This window comes from Rhea pennata, unplaced genomic scaffold, assembly GCF_028389875.1.
Source record: "Rhea pennata isolate bPtePen1 unplaced genomic scaffold, bPtePen1.pri scaffold_199, whole genome shotgun sequence".
NCBI lineage: Eukaryota > Metazoa > Chordata > Aves > Rheiformes > Rheidae > Rhea > Rhea pennata.
This window is the reverse complement of record NW_026907667.1, coordinates 1,487-25,946: the sequence shown is the minus strand read 5'-3', so window position 1 is coordinate 25,946 and position 24,460 is coordinate 1,487. Positions and strand designations below refer to the sequence as shown.

The following is a 24,460-nucleotide window of genomic DNA, read 5'->3' as shown; positions in this document are numbered from 1 at the left end:
CACTGGGGCTTTCCGAGTGTCCCCTGATGTCCACAACACTCCCTGGCCATCCCTGGCTGTCCCCTGGTGTCCCCAAGCCTCTCAGGCCGTCCCCAGGGCTCCCTGGGTGTCCCTGGGTGTCCCCTGATGTCCCCACAGCCCCTTGGTCATCTCTGGGTGTCCCCTAATGTCCCCAACACTCTCTGGCCGTGCCTGGGGCTACCACATGGCCTCTTGGATGTCCCTAGGGCTTTCGGGGTGTCCCTTGATGTCCCCACAGCCCCTTGGCCATCCCTGGGGTCCCCGGGGTGTCCCCTGACGTCCCCACAGCCCCTTGGCCGTCCCAGGGTGTCCCCTGATGTCCCCACAGCCCCTTGGCCATCCCGGGGTGTCCCTTGATGTCCCCACAGCCCCTTGGCCATCCCTGGGGTCCCCGGGGTGTCCCCTGACGTCCCCACAGCCCCTTGGCCGTCCCAGGGTGTCCCCTGATGTCCCCACAGCCCCTTGGCCGTCCCAGGGTGTCCCCTGATGTCCCCACAGCCCCTTGGCCGTCCCGGGGCCCCCGGCATGTCCCCTGACGTCCCCACGGCCCCCTGACCATCCCTGGGGCTCCCGGGGTGTCCCCTGACGTCCCCACGGCCCCCTGACCATCCCTGGGGCTCCCGGGGTGTCCCCTGACGTCCCTGGGGCCCCTTGGCCACCCCGGGGTGTCCCCTGACGTGTCCCCCCCCCCCCCCCCCCCGTGCCCGGCAGGCAGCGGCGGGCGCCCCGGGCCCGGACGAGGGGCAGGAGCGGAAGCGGGAGCAGACGGCCTACGCCCGGCGGGTGCTGCTGCGCCTGGCGGGGCTGCTGGGCGCCGGCGCCGGCGCCACCGTCCTCTACGTCTTCGGTGAGCGCCCGCTCCGCTGAGCGCCCCCTCCGCCGAGTGGCCCCTCCGCTGAGTCCCCCCTCCGCCGAGCGGCCCCGGCTCCGCTCACCGCCCCGTTCTCCCTCCCCGCAGGCAACAACGCGCTGGACGAGCACGGCGCCAAGGTGAAGCCTCCTTAACGAAGCCGGGGGGGGGGGCAGGGTGGTTAATTGGGGTGGGGTTAATTAGGGCGGTAGCTCCCCCTCCCCCCAGTTCCGGCCGGAAAAAAAAATAAATAAATAAATAAATAAAAAGGCCCCATCGTTCGGGGAGGTGTCGCGGGGGGTTTTGATGTGCGGCTCCCCGCCGCGAGGTGCTAATGACCCCCCCCCCCCCCCCGCACATCAAACGAGCTCCGGCGGAAACGAGGGCGCCAAATTGCTGGTGGGGGGGGGGGGGGTGGGGGAAGGGAAGGGAAGGGAAGGGGGGGGGGCTGCCCCATTTGCCCCTCGTTTTATTTCATCCCCCCCCTCCTCCCCCTTTTCCTGCTGTTTCCTCCCTCTCCGCAGATCCCGGATGAGTTTGACGGCGGTGAGTCCCGGCGGCGGTTTTTTTTTTTTTTGGGGGGGGGGGGGGTCACGGAGGGAGGGAACCGGCCGGAAACCGGAGACTTTTTTTTTGGGGGGGGGGGGGGGAGGAAAAAAGGCATCTTTTGTGATGCAAAAGGGAGCAGGGGAAGCGGCGGGGAGGGAGGGGGGTGCGGGGCCGCCCCGGTGCCCCTCGGGTGGGGGTCGGGGAGGGAGGGGGGTGCGGGGCCGCCCCGGTGCCCCTCGGGTGGGGGTCGGGGGGGGGGCGGATTTTGGTTGGGGGGGGGGGTCACGTCGGGGCCGTCCTCACCGGCGCTTCGCAGACCCCGTGGTGATCCAGCAGCTCCGGAGGACCTACAAGTACTTCAAGGACTACCGGCAGGTAGGGGACGGGGTGGGGGGGGGGCGTCCCCCCGCCACGGGGGCTCGTCCCCCCCCCACGGTGACGGTTTTGTCCCCCCCACGGTGACAGTTTTGTCCCCACCGCGGGGAGGGGGGGGGGCTTGTCCCCAGCCTGGAGCTTCGTGCCACCGCGGGGGCTTCTCTGTCCCCCCCCCACCATGAGGAGGGTTTGTCCCCGCAATGAGGGGCCCCGTCCTTGCCGCGACGGGTTTGTCCCCACCGTGGGGCACCGTGTGTGTGTGTGTGTGTGTGTCCCCCCCCCCCGCACCCCCCCCCGCCCCACAGATGATCATCGAGCCCACCAGCCCCAAGCTGCTGCCCGACCCGCTGCGCGAGCCCTACTACCAGCCGCCCTACACCCTCGTCATCGAGCTCACCGACGTCCTGCTGCACCCCGAGTGGTCGGTGAGTCCCCCCGCGGAGGTGGGGACGGCGTCCGGGTGGCCCCCCCCCCCGCCACCCCCCCGCCACCCCCCAGTCCTTACTCGCTCCTCGTCCCCAGCTCGTCACCGGTTGGCGCTTCAAGAAGCGCCCGGGCATCGAGAGCCTCTTCCAGCAGCTGGCACCGCTCTACGAGATCGTCGTCTTCACCTCCGAGACCGGCATGGTGAGGGGGACGCGGCGGTGGCGGCGCGGGGACGCCACGACCCCCCCCAACACCGCCACCGTCACCTTCTCGCCCCCCCCCCTGCTCCGTCCTAGACCGCCTTCCCCCTCATCGACAGCGTCGACCCCCACGGCTTCGTCTCCTACCGCCTCTTCCGCGACGCCACCCGCTACATGGACGGGCACCACGTGAAGGTGACGGACGGGGGACGGACGGACGGACAGGGGGACGCCGGCACCGGGCGCTCCGGCTCCGTGCCAACCTGCCGCCCTCCTCCGTCCCTCTCCAGGACATCTCCTGCCTCAACAGAGACCCCGCCAAGGTGGTGGTGGTGGATTGCCGCAAGGAGGCCTTCTGCCTGCAGCCCTTCAACGGGCTGGCGCTGGCCCGCTGGGACGGCAACTCCGAGGACCGGACCCTCTACGACCTCGCCGCCTTCCTCAAGAGTAAGGCGAGGCGGCGGGCGGGGGGGGGGGGGGACACGCGGCCGCGGCGGGTGACGGCCCCGCGCTCACGGCCCTGCCCGCAGCCATCGCCCTGAGCGGCGTCGAGGACGTGCGCACGGTGCTGGAGAACTACTCGCTGGAGGACGACCCGCTGGCCGCCTTCAAGCGGCGCCAGTCGCAGCTGGAGCAGGTGGGGAGGGAGCCGCCGGCGGCCCCCCGCGCCTGTCCCGGCCCCCCCGGCCACCGCCGCCGCCGTTAACGGCGTCCCGGTCTCACCCCACCGCCGTTAACGGCGTCCCGGTGTCACCCCACGGCCGTTAACGGTGTTGCAGTGTCACCCCACGGCCGTTAACGGCGTCCCGGTGTCACCCCACCGCCGTTAACGGCGTCCCGGTGTCACCCCACGGCCGTTAACGGTGTTGCAGTGTCACCCCACGGCCGTTAACGGCGTCCCAGTCTCACCCCACCGCCGTTAACGGCGTCCCGGTGTCACCCCACCACCGTTAACGGCATCCCGGTGTCACCTCACCGCCGTTAACGGTGTTGCAGTGTCACCCCACGGCCGTTAACGGCGTCCCGGTCTCACCCCACCGCTGTTAACGGCGTCCCAGTGTCACCTCACCGCCGTTAACGGTGTTGCAGTGTCACCCCACGGCCGTTAACGGCGTCCCGGTGTCACTCCACCGCCATTAACGGCATCCCGGTGTCACCCCACGGCCGTTAATGGCGTCCCGGTGTCACCCCACCGCCGTTAACGGTGTTTTGCGGTTAACGCAAGCGTCCCGGTGTCCCCACGGCTGCCACCGCCGTTAACGGCGTCCCGGTGTCACCCCACCGCCGTTAACGGCGTCCCGGTGTCCCCGCCACCGTTAACAACGTCCCTACTGCTGTTAACGGCGTCCCTGCCACCGTTAACGGCCTCCCGGCGTCCCCACCGCCGTTAATGACATCCTGGCATCACCCCACCCCTGCTGTTCACGGTGTCCCGGTGTCCCCTCTGCCACCACCGCCGTTAACAGTGTCCCGGTGTCCCCATGGCTGTTAACAGTGTCCCAGTGTCCCCACCGCCACTGACAGTGTCCTGGCGTCCCTGTGTCCCCACCGGTGTTAACGATATCCCGGTGTCCCCATCACCGTTAACGGTGTCCCGGTGTCCCCACTGCCACTGACAGTGTCCCGGTGTCCCCTCCCCACCACCATTAACGCCATCCCAGCGTCCCCATGTCCCCACCACTGTTAACGATATCCTGCTGTCCCCGTTGCTGTTAACGGTGTCCCGGTGTCCCCACCGCCACTGACAGTGTCCCCGTGTCCCCACCGCCGTTAACGCCATCCCGGCGTCCCCGTGTCCCCACCGCCGTTAACGGCGTCCCGGTGTCCCCACCGCCACTGACAGTGTCCCTGTGTCCCCGTGTCCCCACCGCCGTTAATGCCATCCCGGCGTCCCCGTGTCCCCACCGCCGTTAACGGCGTCCCGGTGTCCCCACTGCCACTGACAGTGTCCCCGTGTCCCCGTGTCCCCACCGCCGTTAACGCCTTCCGGCGTCCCCGTGTCCCCACCGCCGTTAACGGCGTCCCGGTGTCCCCACCGCCACTGACAGTGTCCCCGTGTCCCCGTGTCCCCACCGCCGTTAACGCCATCCCGGCGTCCCCGTGTCCCCACCGCCGTTAACGGCGTCCCGGTGTCCCCACCGCCACTGACAGTGTCCCCGTGTCCCCGCGTCCCCACCGCCGTTAACGGCGTCCCGGTGTCCCCGCCGCTGTTGACGATATCCCGGTGTCACCGCCGGCAACGGCGTCCCCATGTCGTCCCCCCCCCCCCCCGCCGCCGCCGCGCCGCCGTCCCCGTGCCGCCGTCCCCGTGCCGTGGCCGCCCCCGTGCCGCGTCCCCCCGCCGCGGTCCGCGGTGACGCCGGCTCCTCTCGCCCCGCGGCGCGCCAGGAGGAGCAGCAGCGGCTCGCCGAGCTCGCGCAGGGCAGGCAGCGCCCGCAGCTCTTCCTCGGCTCCCTCGCCGGGCGCCTCTGGCCCCGCTCCAAGCAGCAGTGACGGCCGCCGCCTTCGCCCTCTTCTTCTGTACATTATATATATGTATAAAAACCACAGATATATCTATTTTTCCCGGGGGGGGGGGGGGGGGGGGGGGCAATAAAGGGTCGTGCGGAGCCGCCTCTGCCCCGTTTCTTCTCCCGCCGCCGCCGCCGCCGCGAGGGGCCCAGGCGTCCGGCTCGTCCTTCCCTCCCTTCCCCCAACCAAATTGGGGGTTGGGGGGGGGGTTGTTTGGGGGGAGGGGTGGAGCCAAGTGTGTGGGGGGGGTGGGGTGGGGGGCGGGGCCGGGCCCCCTATAAAGGGGGCTGGTGGTGGTGGTGGGGGGGGTTGTTCAGACACGGGCGAGCGCGGGGACGGAGCCGGACCCCTCCGTCCCCTGGGACCCCCCCCCCCACGCACGCACTCGCCTCCCCCCCGGGACCCCCGACCCACCCCCCACCCCGGGGCCATGGCTCTGCGGCTCCTCGGGGGGCTCCTCGCCCTGCTCGGCGCCTGCCCGGTGAGTCTGGCGGTGGGGGGGGGGGGTCCCAGGGGTACTGTGGGGGTCTTTGGGGAGGGGGGGGGCTCTTGGGTGGGGGGGGTCCCTAGGGGCCTGGGGGGGGTCCTTAGTGGACCCTGGGGGATATTGGGGGGCTCTTGGGGGGCCCACGGGGGACCTTGGGGGGGTCCTGAGGGATCGTTGTGGGCCCTGGGGGATATTGGGGGGCTCTTGGGGGGGGGGGTCCGTGGGGGCCTTAGGGGGCCCTAGGGAGGGGGGGGGGCCTTAGGGGGCTCTGGTGGATCCCCAGGGGATATTGGGGGGGATCTACGGGGTCTGGGGGGGTCCACAGGGACCCTGGGGGGGGGTCCTAAGTGGACCTGGGCGATACTGGGGAGCTGTTTGGGTCCCCAGGGGGGAGTTGGGTGCTCCCTGGGGGTGGGTGGTTTTTTTTGGGGGGGGGGGGGGATCCTGGGGCTGTTGGAGGGGTTGGGGGCTCCTGACGGGGGGGGGTTGGAGGGTCTCTGGGTAGTTTGGGGGGGTCCCTGGGGGTGGGTGGGACCCCAGGCACATTAGGAGTGTGTGTGTGTGTGGGGGGGTGTTTGGGGGGGGTCCCAAGGGTGGCGGTGGCGGGGGGGGGGGGGGTCCTGGGGGGCACCCGGCCAGCCGTGCCGCCCGCCGCACCCAGGCGCAGCCGGCCGGGGTGCTGGAGCTGCGGGTGCTGGGGGCGCGGGGCGGGGGGCCGTGCGGCGGCGGCCCCCCCTCCTGCCGCCTCGCCTTCCGCCTCTGCCTGCGCCCGCCGGGGCCCGGGGGGGGGGGGCCCTGCAGCCTGGGCGCCGCCCGCAGCCCCCCCGGGCCCCCCCCGGCCCCCGGCGCCCCCCGCACCCTCCGCCTGCCCTTCGCCTTCCCCTGGCCGGTGAGAGACTCCCCCCCCCCACTCCCCCCCCTTTGCACTCAGCACCCCCTCCGCAGGATGGGACCCCCCCCCCCAGGATGGGATACCCCCCCCTTCGCACTCAGCACCCCACCAGGATGGGACTCCCCCCCCCTGCACCCAGCACCCACCCGGGAATGGGAACCCCTGCACTCAGCACCTCCTCTGGATGGGATCCCCCCCCCCGTGCCCAGCACCCCTCCAGGATGGGACCTCCCCCCTTGCACCCAGCACCCCCAGGATGTCCCCCCCCCTCCAGAATGGGACCCCCACCATTGCACTCAGCACCCCACCAGGATGGCCCCCCCCCCCCGCTGCACCCAGCATCCCCCAGGATGGGACCCCCCTGCACCCAGCACGCCTCCAGGATTGGCCCCCCCCCAAGCCCCCCCCCCCAAACCAGCCCCAAGACTCTCCCCCCATGGCCAAGGAACCCCCCCCCCCCGGGCTGGGAGCCCCCTCCAGCCCCCCCCCCCACCCCCCCCCGGGCTGGGAGCCCCTCCCCTGCCCCCCCCGCCGGGCTGGGAGCCCCCACCCACGCCCCCCCCCGCCCCCGCAGGCACCGTCTCCCTCCTCATCGAGACCTGGCGGCTGGAGGAGGCCGAAGGCCCCACGGGTGAGGGGGGGGTGAGGGGGGGCACTGGGTGTTGGGGGCTGGAGGGGCGTGAGGGTGCTGGGGGGGTGTCGGGGGGGGGGGTCCGGAGGGTGTTGGGGAGCACCCGGGTGCTGGGTGGGTGCTTGGGTTGGTGCCGCTGGGTGTCAGGTGGGTGTTGTTGGGGTGTCACTGGCTAGCGGGTGGGTGCTGGAGTATCAGATGGGTGTTGCGGGGGTTTTGGGTGGGCGTCACGCGGTGCAGGGGTATCGGGCGGGTGTTGTTGGGTCTCAGGGTGTTGCGGGGTATCAGGTGGGTGTTGGGGTGTCACTGGCTATCGGGTGGGTGCCAGAGTATCAGGTGGGTGTTGTTGGGTGCTAGGGTGTCGCTGGACATCGAGTGGGTGCCGGGGGTATCAGGCGGGTGTTGGGTACTGGGCGGGTGTCGCAGGGGTATCGGGCGGGTGTCGCGGGGTGCGGGGGTATCAGGCGGGTGTCACGGGAGTATCGGGCAGGTGTCGCAGGGTGCGGGGGTATCAGGCGGGTGTCACGGGAGTATCGGGCAGGTGTTATGGGGTGCGGGGGTATCAGGTGGGTGTCATAGGGGTACTGGGCAGGTGTTGTGGGGTGTGGGGGTATCAGGCGGGTGTTGAAGGGGTATTGGGCGGGGTGCGCAGGTACCGGGCAGGTGTTGCGGGGGTATCGGGCAGGTGTCGCAGGGTGCAGGGGCACCGGGTGGGTGTCGCGGGCTGTGGGGGTACCAGGCAGGTGTCGCAGGGCCACCGGGTGGGTGTCGCGGGGTGCGGGGGCACCGGGCGGGTGTCACAGGGGCACTGGGCGGGTGTTGCAGGGTGCGGGGGCACTGGGTGGGTGTTTTGGGGTGTGGGTGTACCAGGTGGGTGTTGCAGGGTGCGGGGGCACCGGGTGGGTGTTGTGGGGGCACGGGGCGGGCGTCGCGGGGTGCGGGGGCACCGGGTGGGTGTTTTGGGGTGTGGGTGTACCAGGTGGGTGTCGCGGGGTGTGGGGGCACCGGGTGAGTGTCACAGGGGCACTGGGCGGGTGTTGCAGGGTGCGGGGGCACCGGGTGGGTGTTGTGGGGGTACGGGGCGGGTGTCGCGGGGTGCGGGGGCACCGGGCGGGTGCCGCGGGGGCACCGGGCGGGCGCTGACGCGGGCGGGCGCAGGCCGGCGGCAGCTGCTGGGCCGGGCGCGCTGGCGGCAGCGCCTGGCGCCGGGGCCCCGCTGGCGCCGGGGGGCCGGGGGGGGGCGGCTGCGCCTGGGCCTGCGCCTCCGCGCCCGGCCCCCCCCGCCCGCCGCCGCCCGCAGCACCCCGGGGCCCCCCCGCTGCGACCCCCCGCGCACCAGCACCCCGGACACCCCCGGCTGCGCCCACCGTGAGTACCGGCAAGCCCCCCCCCCCCCCAACGGGTGTCCCCTGGCCTGTCCCCATGTCCCCGGCACCCTTGGGGTGTCCCCAGCACCCTTGGGTGTCCCCTGTCATGTCCCCACCATGCTCAGCACCCCTGGGTGCCCCCTGGCCTGTCCCCATGTCCCCGGCACCCCCGGGTCTCCCCTGTCCTGTCCCCAGCACCTCGGGGTGCCCCCCGGCCTGTCCCCATGTCCCCAGCACCCTCGTGTGTCCCCTATCATGTCCCCACCGTGCTCAGCACCCCTGGGTGCCCCCTGGCCTGTCCCCATGTCCCCAGCACCCCCGGGTGTCCCCTGTCATGTCCCCAGCACCTCGGGGTGCCCCCCGGCCTGTCCCCAGCACCCCCGCGTTTCCCCTGTCATGTCCCCACCATGCCCAGCACCCCTGGGTGCCCCCAGGCCTATCCCCATGTCCCCGGCACCCCCGGGTGTCCCCTGTCCTGTCCCCAGCACCTCGGGGTGCCCCCAGCCTCCTTGCATTTCCCCTGTCCTGTCCCCCCCCATCGCTGCACCCCTGGGTACCCCCCCCGCCCTGTCCCCTGAGCGTCCCCGGCCCCCCCGGGTGCCCCCCGCCCTCGGCACTGACGGGACTCTCCGGCAGGTGGGTGCAGGGAGCCCCGGCAGGGCCCCCCGCCCGGGGCCGACGGTCACCCCTGCCGCCACGGGGCCACCCACAGCGTGAGTGCCCCCTCCCCACCCCCCTCTCAGGGCACCCCGGGGACCCCCTGCTCCTTGCAGGATCCCCCCAAGCACCTCTGGGACCCTGCCCCTCCCCCGAGAACTTCCCTAGGGCACCCCAAGGACCCCTGACCCCTGTTGGACCCCCCTCCCGGGCACCCTTGGGATCCTCTCGAGCACCTCTGGGGCCCCCAGACCCCGCTGAGACCCCCAGAAACTCCCTAGGGCACCCCAGGGACCCCTTAACCCCTGTGCCCCCCCGAGCACCCCTGGGACCCCCCCGGGCACCCCGGGACTCCCAGACTCCCCTGAGACCCCCCCCAAGGGCATCCCCCACCTCCCCGAGACCCCTGGGAACCCCCTAGGGATCCCCTAACCCCTGTGGGACCCCCCCCGAGCACCCCTGGGACCCCCGGGACCCCCCCAAGGGCACCCCCCACCTCCCCGAGACCCCTGGGAACCCCCTAGGGACCCCCTAACCCCTGCGGGACCCCCCCCGAGCACCCCTGGGACCCCCAGGACCCCCCAAGGGCATCCCCCACGTCCCCGAGATCCCTGGGAACCCCCTAGGGACCCCCTGACCCCTGCGGGACCCCTCCTCGAGCACCCCTGGGACCCCCAGGCCCCCCCCAAGGGCATCCCCCACGTCCCCGAGACCCCTAGAGACCCCTGACCCCTGCGGGACCCCCCCCCCTCGAGCACCCCTGGGACCCCCGGGACCGCCCGGCCTCCCCCCCGCCGGGGCCGTTTCCCCGCCCGGGTCGGTCCCGCCCGGCGGGCCCCGGTGACGGCACCGCCCGCGCAGGGCAGCGGCAGCGGCGCGGGGCCGCGGGGCTCCCCCGGGCCGCGCTGCCGGGAGGCGGCGGCGGCGGCGGCGGCGGCCGAGAGCCCCGGAACAGCGCCGCCGCCGGAAGTGGGTTCGGCAGCGCCGCCGGAAGTGACCTCAGCGAAGCCGCCGGATGTCGGCCGAGAGCCGCCGGAAATCGCCTCGGCGCTGCCGGAAGTGGCGGCGACGGCGCCGGAAGCGGAAGCGCAGCTGTCGCCCTGCGCCCTGGGGCCCTGCTTTAACGGCGGCGCCTGCGCCCCGGCACCGCCGCCCGGCGCCGGTTACAGCTGCCGCTGCCCGCCCGGTTTCCGCGGCTTCAACTGCGAGCGCCGCGCCGACCGCTGCGCCGACCGCGTCTGCCTCCACGGTGAGCGGCGGCGGCGGCGGCTCCGGGCCCGGGCGGCGCCTCCCGGGGCCCCTCCCTAATGCCGTAATGCGCCGAGTAGCAGCGGCGGCCGCCGCGCGGTACCGTAGTGCGCCCTGTAGCGGCCCCGCCGCGGGGGCCGTACCGTAACGCCTGCACTAGAGGGGCCACGCCGCCTTTAGCTCCCGTAATGTCTGCGCTACACGCGCAGCGGCGGTACCGTAATGTGTGGACTAGCGGGACCGCGCAGCAGTTAGCTGTCGTAATACACACGCTAGAGGGGCACTTGCGGTGGGCGGGTACCGTAATGCCCCCCCCCCCCCCGTAGCGCACTGGCTCCTTCCCCGATGGGGTCGCAGCAGCCCTTAGTGCTCCCATAATGTTCCTAATACACACACCCCCCGCTGCTGGGCTGGGAGCAGTAATGTCGCTAATAGTTGCCCACGCTGGGCCGTAATGTTCCTCGTAGCTGTTACCATGGGCCGTAATGACCCTAATAGCTGTTACTCTGAGCTGTAATGTCCCTAATTACAGGCACCCTGAGCCGTAGTATCCCTAATAGCTGCCCTCTGTTGGCCATAATATCCCCAGCAGTACCCACCTGGGCCGTAATATCCCTAATAGCTGCTGTTCTGGACCATAATGTCCCTAAGAGCTGCCACCATGGTCCCTAATACCCCTAAAGCTGCCGCTGTGGGTGGAGTGTCCCTAAGATGGGCCCCAATCGGGCCATAATGGCCCTAATAGCGGCCACTCTGAGCTGTAATGTCCCTAATAGCTGTGCATCCGTGGTCATAATGGCCCTAATCGCAGCCACTCTGAGCTGTAATGTCCCTAATAGCTGTGCATCCATGGTCATAATGGCCCTAATAGCTGCCCCTCTCAACTGCAATGTTCCTAATAGCTGCAACTCTGGATCGTATTTCCCTAATAGCCGCCAACACTTTGTCATAATGTCCCTAATAGCTGCCCACCCTGAGCCGTAATGTCCTTAATAGCTGTCCACTCCGGGCTGTAATGACCCCCAGGCTGGGGCAAGAGGCCGGGGGGGGGGGGGGGGGGAGCGGGGGGCGCAGCCCCGGGGCTGACCCAGAGCGTCCCGCTCAGGCGGCCACTGCCTGGACCTGGGCCGGAGCGTGATCTGCAAGTGCCGGGCGGGCTTCTCGGGGCCGCGGTGCGAGCACAACGTGGACGACTGCAGCCCCAACCCTTGCGCCAACGGGGGCACCTGCGTGGACGGGGCCAACAGCTACAGCTGCTCCTGCACCCTGGGCTACGGCGGGGCCGACTGCCGCCTGCGGGCCGACGCCTGCGCCTCGGGGCCCTGCCTGCACGGCGCCACCTGCTACACCCACTTCTCGGGCCACGTCTGCGCCTGCGCCCCCGGCTTCATGGGCGCCCGCTGCGAGTTCGAGGTGGGGGGGCCGCCGGCACCCCGCCGGCCCCCGCCGGCCCCACTGGCCCTGGCCGCCGCCCTGCCGCTGGCCCTGCTGGGCCCCGGCCTGGGGCTGGCGCTGGCCGTCCGCCGCCACCGCCGCCGCCCGCCGGCCCCGCGCAGGTGAGGCCGCCGGAGGGGCCCAGGCGTCCGGGGAGGAGAGGGCGGGGGGGGGGGTGGTTTCCTCCGGCGGTCCCTGACCAGCCCCTTCCTCTGCCGCCGCAGCCCCACGCTGCAGCCAGGGGGGGCCCCCGCCGCCGCCCCCGACCGGCGGCCGCCCCGCGTCTCCGCCACCCAGGTAATGCCCCCCCCCATATCCCCCCCTCCCGGATCCGTGTCATGAGCTGGGGGGGGGGGGGACGGGCTCAGCCCCACATGGGGCCCGGCCCGACTCGCCCCCCCACCCCTAAAATCCGCCCCCTCCCCCTTCCAGGTCTGACCCCAGCAACGACCACCACGACGGACCCACTTCCAGGGGGGCTGGACCCTCCTCGGCCACCCTGACCACACCCCCTCCAGCAAGCCACGCCCCTTTCATAGCACCCAGCGGGGCCCTTCTGCCTCGGAAGCCCTGTCCGCTTCCTAAGCCCCACCCCTTCATAAGCCCCGCCCCTTCACAAGCCCCTCCCCTTCCAAGCACGAAGAAACCCCGCCCATCTCTCATCGAGCCCCTCCCCCCCCCAGCACCGAGCCAATCAGCAAGGAGCAGGCCCGGGGGGCGTGGCAAGAGGAAACCCCGCCTCCCCTTCACGCCCACGTCGGCCAATGGGGAGGGAGGCGGGGCAGGGATAAACCCCGCCCTCTCGCGTAGCACAACACCCTCCCAGTCTGGGAGCTGGGAATGAGACGCAAATTAAATGCAAATCAGATGCAAATGAGAAGGCAGAGCCTCCTGCTGTTTGTGAGGGGGGAGGGGCAGCAACAGGGGGCGGCAAGGCCAGGCCAAGGGGCCCAGGCGTCCGGGGCCCCTCCAGACCCGTAAAGGACCCAGGCGTCCGGGCTCCTGCCAGGCCTGGCAGGGACCCAGGCGTCCGAGGCCTGGCGAGGGCCCAGGCGTCCGGGGCGGCTGCGCTGCCGTCCCCTCCCCCAGCCGCCATGGGCGCCGCCGCTGCCCGACCCCCCCCCGACCTGGGGGCCCTCGCCGAGGAGACCGGCCGTGAGGCTCCCGGACGCCTGGGCCCCCCCCCCCGCTCCTCCCTGGGGAAAGGATTGGAGGGGGGAGGGAAGGGTCCAGGACGCCTGGGCCCCTGGGGAGGGGGGGGCAGTCCTAGGCCCGTGGTGGTGTGGGGGGGGTTGGGGTCCTGGGGGAGGAGGGTCCCGGACACCTGGGCCCCTAGCGAGTGGGAGGGTCCGGGGGGGGGTGTGGCCCCGGATGCCTGGGCCCCTGGGGAGTATGCTTTTGGGGGGGGGGGTCTCGGACGCCTGGGCCCTCACAGGTCGGGGGGAGGGTCTTGGGGTCCTTCCCCCCCCCCCCCCAAAAGGGCAGGAGAGGCTGGGGGACGCCTGGACCTCTCATTGGCGGGGGAGGGGGGGGGGGCGGGGGAGCAGCCCGGACGCCTGGGCCCCACTGGCTCTATCCCCCCCCCCCGACAGTGTCGCTGGCGGCTCTGACGCGGCTCCATGAGCGGTTCCAGGTGCTCGACCGGGACGACAAGGGGCACCTCAGGTGGGGGGACCCCCCCCCCAAAAAAAGAAAACACCCCCCCCCAAAAAAAAACCCACCATCCCCCCCAAACCCCCATCCCCCCCAAAAAAAGAAAACACCCCCCCCAAAAAAAACCCTTGTGCAAGGCGACCCTCGTGCAAAGGGGTCACTTGCGCAAGCTGCAACCTCGTGCAAGGTGGCCCTCGTGCAAGGTGGCCCTCGTGCAAGGGGGGGGTCTCTCATGCAAGGGGGGGGTCTCTTATGCGGGGGGGGGGAGGGTCTCTTGTGCAAGGGGGGGGTCTCTTGTGCAAGGAGATCTCTCGTGCAAGGGGGGTCTCTCGTGCAGGGGGGGTCTCTTGTGCAAGGGGGTCTCTCGTGCAAGGGAGGGGTCTCGTGCAAGGGGGGAGGTCTCTCGTGCAAGGGGAGGGTCTCTAGTGCAAGGGGGGGCTCTCGTGCGAGCCGACCCTCGTGCGAGCAGCCCCCCCCCCCCCCCCAGCCCCGCCGACCTGCAGGCGCTCGAGGGCCTGGCGCTGAACCCGCTGTGCGAGCGCATCGTGGGCGCCTTCTTCCCCGGCGGGTGGGTGCCGCCGCCGCCGCGTGTCCCCCTGCACCCCCCCCCCCCCGCAGGGGCGCCATGCCCTGACCGTCCGTCCGTCCGTCCGTCCTCCCCACCCCAGGGCGCAGCGTGCCGATTTCGCGACCTTCGCACGAGTCCTCGCGCACTTCCGGCCGGCCGAGGGGGCCCCGTGCGAGCCGGGGGCGCCCGGCAGCCCCCGCAGCAAGCTGCGCTGTGAGTGGCGGCGGCGGGCGTCCTCGTGCAGCGGGCGTGAGCGTGCAATGGGCATCCGCGTGCAACGGGCGTCCTCGTGCAACGGGCGTCCTCGTGCAATGGGGCGTCCTCGTGCAATGGGGCATCCTCGTGCAATGGGTGTCATCATGCAGCAGGTGTGATCGTGCAATGGCCGTCATCATGCAGTGGGTGTCATCGTGCAATGGGCGTCCTCGTGCATTGGGTCCTCATGCATTGGGTCCTCGTGCAACGGGCGTCTTCGTGCAACGGGCGTCCTCGCGCAGTGGGCGTGAGCGTGCAACGGGCGTCCTCGTGCAACGGGCGTCCTCATGCAATGGGGCGTCCTCGTGCAATGGGCATCCTTGTGCATTGGGTCCTCGTGCAATGGGTGTTATCATGCAACGGGCGTCCTCGTGCAACGGGCATCCTCATGCAATGGGGTGTCCTCATGCAATGGGGCGTCCTCGTGCAATGGGTGTCATCGTGCAATGGGTGTCCTCGTGCATTGGGTCCTTGTGCAATGGGTGTCCTTGTGCAATGGGTCCTCGTGCAGCGGGTGTCATCGTGCAGTGCGTGTGATCGTGCAATGGGTGCGATCGTGCATTGGGTCCTCGTGCATCCAGTGGCCTTGTGCATTGGGTCCTTGTGCAGTGGGTGTCCTCGTGCACCAGGTGTCCTCGTGCAATGGGTGTGATCATGCATTGGGGGTGTCCTCGTGCATTGGGTGTCATTGTGCAATGGGTGTGACCGTGCAGCAGGTGTGATGATTGTGCAGCGGGTGTCATCGTGCATTGGGGGCGTCCTCGTGCACCGGGCGTCCTCGTGCAATGGGTGTGCTCGTGCAATGGGTGTGCTCGTGCACCGGGGGGCCTCAAGCAGCAGGGCCTCGTGCACGCACGCGTGTCCGGCTGCGTCCCACGTGCTCGCGCGGCCCCGACGTCCCGCTGCACCGGGCGGCCCTGCGTGTCCTTCCCCATCTCCCCACCCCCCCCCCCAAAATACGTGTGCGTGAGTGTCCTCGTGCACGCACGCGTGTCCCGTTGCACGCGCACACCCCCCCGCCCCCCCGGCGCTGACACGGCCCCGCAGTCGTCTTCCAGCTCTACGACCAGGACGGCGACGGGCAGATCTCCCACCGCGAGCTGCTGCAGGTAACGCGCGCGCGTGTGTGTGCGTGTGAGCGGGGCGCACGCGCGTGTGCAAGCGTGTGAGCCCCCCCCCCCCCCTCCGGCGCAGGTGCTGCGGCTCATGGTGGGGCTGGAGGTGCCGGACGAGGCGCTGGCGGCCGTCGCCGCGGGGGCCCTGCGCGAGGCTGCCGGCGGCCGCCGCGGCGCCCTCTGCTTCGAGGACTTCGCCAAGGTTGGGGGGGGGGGGCCCAGGCGTCCGGGGAGGGGGGGGTTGGAGGCCGTGGGGGGGCCCAGGCACCCCGGGGCGCCCAGGCATCCGGGGGGGGGGGGAGGGGATTGGGGGGTGCAGGGGCCAGGCATCTGGGGTGCCCAGGGATCCGGAGGGCGGGGGGTGGGGGGGGGGGCAGGTGTCCGGGGCTGGGTGAGGGGGGGCCCAGGCGTCCGGGGGAGCCCAGGCTTGCGGGGGGGGGGGGGGGAGGGAGGGGCCCAGGCGTTTGGTGGGGGGGGGGGGGCCATGCATCTGGGGCTGGGTGAGGGGGCCCAGGCGTCCAGGGGACCCAGGCGTCCGGGAAGGAGGGGGGGGGCAGGATGTGTGTGTCTGGGGGGGGGGGGCCCAGGCGTCCGGGGGGCCCAGGCGTCCGGGAAGGGGGAGGGGGCGGGATGTGTGTGTGTGTGTCGGGGGGGGGCCCAGGTGTCCGGGGGACCCAGGCGTCCGGGGGATGGGGGGGTGTGGGGGGGGGGGGGCCCAGGCGTCCGGGGGACCCAGGCGTCCGGGGGACGGGGGGTGTGTGTGTGTGTGGGCCCAGGCGTCCGGGGGGCCCAGGCGTCCGGGGGCCCCTGCGCAGGCGGTCGAGCGCCTCGACGTCCATCGCCGCATGAGCGTCTGGATCCTGAAGTGATCCCTGGCGGGATCCGGCCGGGGCGGGGCGCGCTGCGGCCAATCAGGACCTGGCTCCGCCCCCTGGCCCCAGCCAATCCGGTCTGCCTCTCCGCCGCACACAGCCAATCAGCTCGCAACCGATCAGCTCGCAGCCAATCAGCTCGCAGTGTTCAACCCCCCCCCCCGATCCCCTATTAAGAGATCTAGTCTGAACCGCGTCTCAGCCAATCAGATTCGCCTGGGAGGGCGGGACAGCAGCAGCTCTGTCCAATCAGGGCCCTTGCTGCACCTCTTCCTGCTCCGCCCCCCCCAGGGGCTAGTCCAATGGGCTGGCAGCACTGCCAGGATCCTCGCACCCTATTGGACAGCGGGGGGTGGGTGTGCGGGACCCATGGTGGGGGCAAGGGGGGGGGCCGGACTCCTGGGCCCTTTGTGGGGGTCCCTGGGGTGTCCCCATTGCAGTGTGGGGGGGGATATGGGGTCCTTGGGGTGTCCCCATGATGGGGGGGTGACACACGGGGTCCCTGGGGTGTCCCCATTGCAGTGTGTGGGGGATATGGGGTCCCTGGGGTGTCCCCATGATGGGGGGGTGACACACGGGGTCCCTGGGGTGTCCGCATTGCAGTGTGTGGGGGATATGGGGTCCCTGGGGTGTCCCCATGATGGGGGGGTGACACACGGGGTCCCTGGGGTGTCCCCATTGCAGTGTGTGTGGGGGATATGGGGTCCCTGGGGTGTCCCCATGATGGGGGGGTGACACACGGGGTCCCTGGGGTGTCCCCATTGCAGTGTGTGGGGGGGATATGGGGTCCCTGGGGTGTCCCCATGATGGGGAGGTGACACACGGGGTCCCTGAGGTGTCCCCATTGCAGTGTGTGTGGGGGATATGGGGTCCCTGGGGTGTCCCCATGATGGGGGGGTGACGCACGGGGTCCCTGGGGTGTCCCCATTGCAGTGTGTGTGGGGGATATGGGGTCCCTGGGGTGTCCCCATGATGGGGGGGGTGACACGCGGGGTCCCTGGGGTGTCCCCATTGCAGTGGGGAGGGGGATATGGGGTCCCTGGGGTGTCCCCATGATGGGGGGGTGACACACGGGGTCCCTGGGGTGTCCCCATTGCAGTGTGTGGGGGGGATATGGGGTCCCTGGGGTGTCCCCATGATGGGGGGGTGACACACGGGGTCCCTGGGGTGTCCCCATTGCAGTGTGTGGGGGTGATATGGGGTCCCTGGGGTGTCCCCATGATGGGGGGTGACACACGGGGTCCCTGGGGTGTCCCCATTGCAGTGTGTGGGGGGGATATGGGGTCCCTGGGGTGTCTCCATGATGGGGGGGGTGACACACGGGGTCCCTGGGGTGTCCCCATTGCAGTGTGTGTGGGGGATATGGGGTCCCTGGGGTGTCCCCATGATGGGGGGGTGACACACGGGGTCCCTGGGGTGTCCCCATTGCAGTGTGTGGGGGTGATATGGGGTCCCTGGGGTGTCCCCATGATGGGGGGTGACACACGGGGTCCCTGGGGTGTCCCCATTGCAGTGTGTGTGGGGGATATGGGGTCCTTGGGGTGTCCCCATGATGGGGGGGTGACGCACGGGGTCCCTGGGGTGTCCCCATTGCAGTGTGTGGGGGCGATATGGGGTCCCTGGGGTGTCCCCATGATGGGGGGGTGACACACGGGGTCCCTGGGGTGTCCCCATTGCAGTGTGTGTGGGGGATATGGGGTCCCTGGGGTGTCCCCATGATGGGGGGGTGACACACGGGGTCCCTGGGGTGTCCCCATTGCAGTGTGGGGGCGATATGGGGTCCCTGGGGTGTCCCCATGATGGGGGGGTGACGCACGGGGTCCCTGGGGTGTCCCCATTGCAGTGTGTGGGGGCGATATGGGGTCCCTGGGATGTCCCCATGATGGGGGGGGTGACACACGGGCTCCCCGGGGTGTCCCCATTGCAGTGTGTGTGGGGGATATGGGGTCCCTGGGGTGTCCCCATGATGGGGAGGTGACACACGGGGTCCCTGGGGTGTCCCCATTGCAGTGTGTGGGGGGGATATGGGGTCCCTGGGGTGTCCCCATGATGGGGGGGTGACACACGGGGTCCCTGGGGTGTCCCCATTGCTGTTGAGGGGGTGGGGGGGGATTCGACACCCGTCCCCCCAGCCGACGCCGGAAGACAGGACAGGGGAGACTTTACTGCCGGCTTCCGGGGTGGTGACACGGGTGCCAGGGCGACACGGGTGACCCGGGTGACACGGGCGACACGGGCAACACGATGACATGGGCGACCCGGGTGACATGGCAATGCAGGTGACACGGCGACACGGGTGACATGGGTGACACGGCGACACGACACGGGTGCCAGGGCGACACGGGTGACCCAGGTGACACGGGTGACCAGGGTGACCCGGTGACATGGGTGACACGGGCGACATGGGCGACACAATGACATGGGCGACCCGGGTGACATGGCAATGCAGGTGACACGGTGACACGGGTGACACGGCGACACAGGCGACCCGGGTGACACGGCAATGCAGGTGACACGGCAATGCAGGCGACGTGGCGACATGGGTGACACGGCGACACGGGCGACGCGGGTGACACGGCGACCCGGGTGACACGGCGACCCGGGTGACACGGGCGACACGCTGAGACGGGCGACCCAGGTGACACGGCAATGCAGGTGACACGGCAATGCAGGTGACGTGGCGACATGGGTGACACGGCGACACGAGCGACGCGGGTGACACGGCGACGCGGGTGACACGGGCGACATGGGCGACACGCTGACACGGGCGACCCAGGTGACACGGCAATGCAGGTGACACGGCGACCCGGGTGACATGGCGACCCGGGTGACATGGGTGACACGGGTGACACGGTGATGCGGGTGACATGGTGACACGGGTGACACGGCAATGCAGGTGACACGGTGACCCGGGTGACACGGCGACGCGGGTGACATGGCGACACGGGTGACACGGCGACACGGGTGACCCGGGTGACACGGCGCCGCGGGTGACCCGGCGCCGCGGGCGCTCAGAGCCGCAGGAAGTCGGCGACGAAGACGGCGAGGATCCTGGCGAGGTTCTCGGCGGTCGGCGGGTCCAGGTTCTCCTCCGTGTCCTCGGCCGTGTGCCACACGCGGGGGAACGGCGTGGGGACGAGGTGCAGCACGGGGACGCCTGCGCCGGGCGCCCGCTGAGCCGCCGGACAGACGGACGGACGGACCGCCGGCCAGACAGACGGCCGGCCAGACGGACCGCCGGCCGGACAGACCGCCGGATGGATGGACCGCCGGATGGATGGACCGCCAGCCGGCCGGACCGCCAGCCGGACAGCCAGCCGGACAGAAGGACAGCCGGCCGGACAGACGGACAGCCGGCCCGCGGCGGGGGGGGGAGGGGGGGTCCGGGGCGTCGCGGCCGTACCTCGCTGCAGGAAGGGGACGTGGTCGTCCTCGACGGGCCCCGGCGCCCGGCCCGGCTGGAAGTAGAGCTGCTCCCGGCGGTGGGCGCGCAGCAGCCCCAGGCGGTGCAGCCGCCGCTCTGCCGGGGGCGCGGGGGGGGCGCCGGTGAGTATTGGGGGGCGTGGGGGGCACGGGGGGGCACGGAGGGGCGCGGAGGGGCACGGGTGAGTACAGCGGGGCACGGGGGGGCACAGGGGGGTGCAGGGGGGCACAGGTGAGTATTGGGGGGCACGGGGGGGCACGGAGGGGCGCGGAGGGGCGCGGAGGGGCACGGAGGGGCGTGGGGGGCACGGAGGGGCACGGAGGGGCACAGAGGGGCACGGAGGGGCGCGGAGGGGCACGGAGGGGCGCAGAGGGGCGCGGAGGAGCGCGGAGGGGCACGGAGGGGCACGGAGGGGCACGGAGGGGCACGGAGGGGCACGGAGGAGCGCAGAGGGGCACGGAGGGGCACGGAGGGGCACGGAGGGGCACGGAGGGGCACGGAGGGGCACGGAGGAGCGCAGAGGGGCACGGAGGGGCACGGAGGGGCACGGAGGAGCGCAGAGGGGCACGGAGGGGCACAGAGGGGCACGGAGGGGCACGGAGGGGCACGGAGGGGCGCGGAGGGGCGCGGAGGGGCACGGACGGGCACAGAGGGGCACGGAGGGGCACGGAGGAGCGCGGAGGGGCACGGAGGAGCGCAGAGGGGCACGGAGGGGCACGGAGGGGCACGGAGGGGCACGGAGGGGCACGGAGGGGCACGGAGGAGCGCAGAGGGGCACGGAGGGGCACGGAGGGGCACGGAGGAGCGCAGAGGGGCACGGAGGGGCACAGAGGGGCACGGAGGGGCACGGAGGGGCACGGAGGGGCGCGGAGGGGCGCGGAGGGGCACGGACGGGCACAGAGGGGCACGGAGGGGCACGGAGGAGCGCGGAGGGGCACGGAGGGGCACGGAGGGGCACGGAGGGGCACGGAGGAGCGCGGGGGAGCACGGAGGGGCACGGAGGGGCGTGGCGGGACACGCACAAGCACGGGCGAGCACGGATCAGCACGGACAAGCGCGGAGCAGCCCCGGGATGCTGGAGCCGCATCCTCATCCCCCGTGTCCCCGTCCTCCTCCCCGCGTGCCCTGTCCCACCCCCGTGTCCCCAATCCCGTCCTCTCCCTGGTCCCCATCCTTGTCCTCCTCCCCGCGTGCCCTGTCCATTCCCGTGTCCCCATCCCGTCCCCTCCCCGGTCCCCACCCCGGTGTCCCCATCCCGTCCCCTCCCCGGTCCCAGTCCCCGTCCTCCTCCACACGTGCCCTGTCCCACCCCCATGTCCCCATCCCGTCCCCTCCCTGGTCCCCACCCCCGTGTCCCCATCCCATCCCATCCCCCTTGTCCCCATCCCCGTCCTCCTCCCCGCGTGCCCTGTCCCACCCCCGTGTCCCCATCCCGTCCCCTCCCTGGTCCCCATCCTTGTCCTCCTCCCTGTGTGCCCTGTCCCACCCCCGTGTCCCCATCCTGTCCCCTCCCTGGTCCCCGTGCCCTGTCCCACCCCTGTGTCCCCATCCCGTCCCCTCCCTGGTCCCCGTCCCCCCTCACCCCGTCCCCTCCCCGGTCCCCGGGGTACCGATGGCGGCGAGCTGCAGGAACCACGCGTGGGTGCGGTCGAAGTGGCTGTAGATGGCAGGTTCGGGGCCACCCAGCAGGTCCAGCAGCACCAACAGGCTCTGCGGGGACACGGGACCCGCGGTCACGGCCACCGGCCCGGCCGCGACGCCCTGCCGTGACCGGGACCGGCACGGCTCAGCTGCCACCGTGGGACCGTCGCAGCTGGGGACACCACGGCGGCAGGGAGCGACGTGGCTCAGGTGCCACCGAGGCAGGGACCAACACGGCTCGGCGGCCGTGGGACGGGCGCAGCTGGGACACCGCGGCGGCGGGGATGGGCACAGCTCAGGTGCCACCACGGCGAGGACCAGCACAGCGCGGGACACTGCAGTGGCAGCTTCCACCACAGCCAAAGACACCACGGGGGCAGCTTCCACCATGACCCAGGTGCCACCAAAGACCAAGACACCGGGGAACACCATGGTGGCAGCTTCCACCACAATCTAGGTGCTACCAGGGCCCAAGACACCTGAGGACACCATGGTGGCAGCTTCCACCAGAGCCAAAGACACCATGGGGACAGCTTCCACCATGACCTAGGTGCCACCAGGGACCAAGACACCTGGGGACACCACCGTGGCAGCTTCCACCAGAGCCAAAGACACCATGGGGACAGCTTCCACCATGAGTTAGGTGCCGCCAAAGTCCAAGACAAATGGGGACACCATGGTAGCAGCTTCCACCATGACCTAGGTGCCACCAAAGACCAACACACCTGGGGACACCATGGTAGCAGCTTCCACCAGAGCCAAAGACACCACGGGGGCAGCTTCCACCATGACCTAGGTGCCACCAGGGACCAAGACACCTGGGGACACCATGGTGGCATCTTCCACCAGAGCCAAAGACACCATGGGGACAGCTTCCACCATGAGTTAGGTGCCGCCAAAGTCCAAGACACATGGGGACACCATGGTAGCAGCTTCCACCATGACCTAGGTGCCACCAAAGACCAACACACCTGGGGACACCATGGTAGCAGCTTCCACCAGAGCCAAAGACACCACGGGGGCAGCTTCCACCATGACCTAGGTGCCACCAGGGACCAAGACACCTGGGGACACCATGGTGGCAGCTTCCACCAGAGCCAAAGACACCATGGGGACAGCTTCCACCATGAGTTAGGTGCCGCCAAAGTCCAAGACACATGGGGACACCATGGTAGCAGCTTCCACCATGACCTAGGTGCCACCAAAGACCAACACACCTGGGGACACCATGGTAGCAACTTCCACCAGAGCCAAAGACACCACGGGGACAGCTTCCACCATGACCTAGGTGCCACCAAAGACCAACACACCTGGGGCATTACGGTGGCAGCTTCCACCACAGCCAAAGACACCATGGTGGCAGCTTCCACCATGAGCTAGGTGCCACCAAAGACCAAGACACATGGGGACACCATGGTAGCAGCTTCCACCACAGCCAAAGACACCATGGTGGCAGCTTCCACCATGACCTAGGTGCCACCAGGGCCCAAGACACCTGGGGACACCATGGTGGCAGCTTCCACCACAGCCAAAGACACCACGGGGGCAGCTTCCACCATGACCTAGGTGCCACCAGGGACCAAGACACCTGGGGACACCACGGTGGCAGCTTCCCCCACAGCCAAAGACACCGAGCTTGCGCCTTCTGCCGCGACCCGGGTGCCACCCCGGGCGTCCACGCAGCACGTCGGCCCAGCGAGGACCCGCCGCGGACCTCACCATGGCTCCGAGCTGGGTGACGCCGGGGCCGCCGGCGGGGTGGGGAGTGGCGGCCATGCGGGCGGCGAGGTGCCGGGCGCCGTAGAGCGAGTCCTGGGCGCTCCACTCGCCGAAAGCCTCCTCGCCGTCCAGGAAGAGCAGCTGCAACGTGGTGCCAGCGCCCTGCACGGGGGACAAGACGTCGGCGGCGGTGGGGGTCACGCCGATGCCGCCGCCGCCGCCACCACCGCCGCGGGGGGGGGCCCAGGCGTCCGGGAACCAAAAACCTACGCGGGCGGCGGCGTCCCGCAGGCGACCGTCGAGGGCGGCCGCCAGCTCGAGGAGGAGGGCGCAGGGCAGCGCCGAGTCGGTGGCTCCGACGAAGGGGCGGCCGCGGGCGTCGGGCGGCAGCGCCTTGCTGTCGTAGTGGCAGGCGAGAGCCAGGCGCCGCGGGGCCGGCGCCGCCGTGGCCACCAGCGAGGCGAAGGCCACCGGTCCGCGCGGCGTGGCCGCCTCGAAGGCGTCCAGCTCCAGGTGCCACGAGGTAGCCAGGGCGCCCAGGCGGGCGGCCAGGTGCTGCCACGGGGACGCGGCGGCGTCACCGCGGCGGCGTCACCGCGGCGGCGTCACCGCGGCGGCGTCACCGCGGCGTCACCCGCCGCCGCGTCTGCCGTGTGCGCGTCCCCCCCCCCCCCAGTCCCCACCCCAATCCCACCCCACCGGGGCACCCGGCGGCGGCACTGACCTGGCGGGCGGCGAGGCTGCCGGCGCTGCCGGGCACCCGCGGGTGCAGCAGCGGGCGCAGGAAGGTGTCGCGGAGCCGCCGCGGGTCCGGCGCCGCCGCCAGCAGCCGCAGCTCGGCCTCGGAGCGGCCCGGCGTCCGCCCGGGGGGCTGCGGGGGACGGTGACACCCCCCCCCCCCCAAAACGCCACCGTCGGGGAGGGGGGCTTTGGGTGCTCGGGGGTGGCGGGACCCCCAGATTTCACCCCTCCCTCCGCTGTTTTGGGCGTGGGGACCCACCAGACCCTCCCCACCCAGGGGCACCTAAATCCCCCCCCCCCCCGCCCGGGACACAGGGACCCCCTCGATCCCCCCCCCCCCCCAGGGGCACCTAAATCCCCCCTCGAGGACACGGGGACCCCCTAGAACCCCCTTGGGCCACCTAAATTCTCCCTCTGGGGCACGGGGACCCCCTAGACTCCTCTGGGGCACTTAAATCCCCCCCCCGGGACACAGGGACCCCCTGGACCCCCCCAGGGGCACCCACATCCCCCTCCTCGGGACATAGGGACCCCCCAGGGCACCAGGACCCCCCCGGGTCCCCCAGTTTCCTCCCCTGGCACATGGGGACCCCTTGGACCCCCCTGGGCCCCCCAGATCCCCCCCCCCCGGGGGCACCAGGACCCCCTCCGGATCCCCCAGGTCCCTCCCCCGGCACATGGGGACCCCTTGGACCCCCCAGATCCCCCCCCCCGGGGGCACCAGGACCCCCTCCGGATCTCCCAGGTCCCTCCCCCGGCACATGGGGACCCCTTGGACCCCCCTGGGCCCCCCAGATCCCCCCCCCCCGGGGGCACCAGGACCC

At 71.4% G+C, this 24,460-nt stretch overlaps 4 protein-coding genes across 4 annotated transcripts; 3 read left to right on the top strand and 1 right to left on the bottom strand.

Moving 5' to 3' along the window:
• Nucleotides 1-666: 666 nt before the first annotated feature.
• On the top strand, nucleotides 667-4,968 carry TIMM50 (translocase of inner mitochondrial membrane 50; the record flags this gene model as incomplete). The annotated part of the gene is made up of 10 exons (XM_062601039.1): nucleotides 667-868; nucleotides 980-1,011; nucleotides 1,396-1,417; nucleotides 1,737-1,795; nucleotides 2,101-2,220; nucleotides 2,318-2,422; nucleotides 2,518-2,616; nucleotides 2,712-2,868; nucleotides 2,952-3,058; nucleotides 4,810-4,968. Coding segments are annotated over 10 exons (1,008 nt in total), but the record flags the coding sequence as incomplete, so codon positions are not given.
• A 394-nt stretch (nucleotides 4,969-5,362) lies between these two features.
• Nucleotides 5,363-12,528, top strand: LOC134154287 (delta-like protein 3). The gene is made up of 7 exons (XM_062601038.1): nucleotides 5,363-5,413; nucleotides 6,222-6,306; nucleotides 6,883-6,942; nucleotides 8,101-8,310; nucleotides 9,949-10,215; nucleotides 11,320-11,770; nucleotides 12,081-12,528. The coding sequence occupies exons 1-7, from the start codon at nucleotides 5,363-5,365 to the stop codon at nucleotides 12,490-12,492; spliced, it is 1,536 nt and encodes a 511-aa protein (XP_062457022.1). The 3' UTR covers nucleotides 12,493-12,528.
• An 84-nt stretch (nucleotides 12,529-12,612) lies between these two features.
• LOC134154286 (calcineurin B homologous protein 2-like) lies at nucleotides 12,613-16,302 on the top strand. The gene is made up of 7 exons (XM_062601037.1): nucleotides 12,613-12,803; nucleotides 13,241-13,313; nucleotides 13,789-13,869; nucleotides 13,970-14,082; nucleotides 15,172-15,233; nucleotides 15,319-15,441; nucleotides 16,055-16,302. Exons 1-7 carry the CDS (start codon nucleotides 12,743-12,745, stop codon nucleotides 16,106-16,108), a joined length of 567 nt encoding a protein of 188 aa, XP_062457021.1. The 5' UTR covers nucleotides 12,613-12,742; the 3' UTR covers nucleotides 16,109-16,302.
• Nucleotides 16,303-19,027: 2,725 nt separating this feature from the next.
• Nucleotides 19,028-23,872, bottom strand: QPCTL (glutaminyl-peptide cyclotransferase like; the record flags this gene model as incomplete). The annotated part of the gene is made up of 6 exons (XM_062601036.1): nucleotides 19,028-19,268; nucleotides 19,515-19,631; nucleotides 21,146-21,245; nucleotides 22,896-23,057; nucleotides 23,166-23,450; nucleotides 23,620-23,872. Coding segments are annotated over 6 exons (1,063 nt in total), but the record flags the coding sequence as incomplete, so codon positions are not given.
• Nucleotides 23,873-24,460: the final 588 nt, after the last annotated feature.

What these genes read in the sequence shown, in the direction of transcription:
- LOC134154287 (XM_062601038.1), top strand. Translation starts at nt 5,363, where the DNA reads ATGGCTCTGCGGCTCCTCGGGGGGCTCCTCGCCCTGCTCGGCGCCTGC. An exon ending in GCCCTTCGCCTTCCCCTGGC is followed by an intron (nt 6,307 to 6,882) that starts CGGTGAGAGACT and finishes CCCCCGCCCCCG; the next exon opens with CAGGCACCGTCTCCCTCCTC. An exon ending in CGACCGCGTCTGCCTCCACG is followed by an intron (nt 10,216 to 11,319) that starts GTGAGCGGCGGC and finishes CGTCCCGCTCAG; the next exon opens with GCGGCCACTGCCTGGACCTG.
- LOC134154286 (XM_062601037.1), top strand. Translation starts at nt 12,743, where the DNA reads ATGGGCGCCGCCGCTGCCCGACCCCCCCCCGACCTGGGGGCCCTCGCC. An exon ending in GGCGCCTTCTTCCCCGGCGG is followed by an intron (nt 13,870 to 13,969) that starts GTGGGTGCCGCC and finishes TCCCCACCCCAG; the next exon opens with GGCGCAGCGTGCCGATTTCG. An exon ending in GCTTCGAGGACTTCGCCAAG is followed by an intron (nt 15,442 to 16,054) that starts GTTGGGGGGGGG and finishes GCCCCTGCGCAG; the next exon opens with GCGGTCGAGCGCCTCGACGT.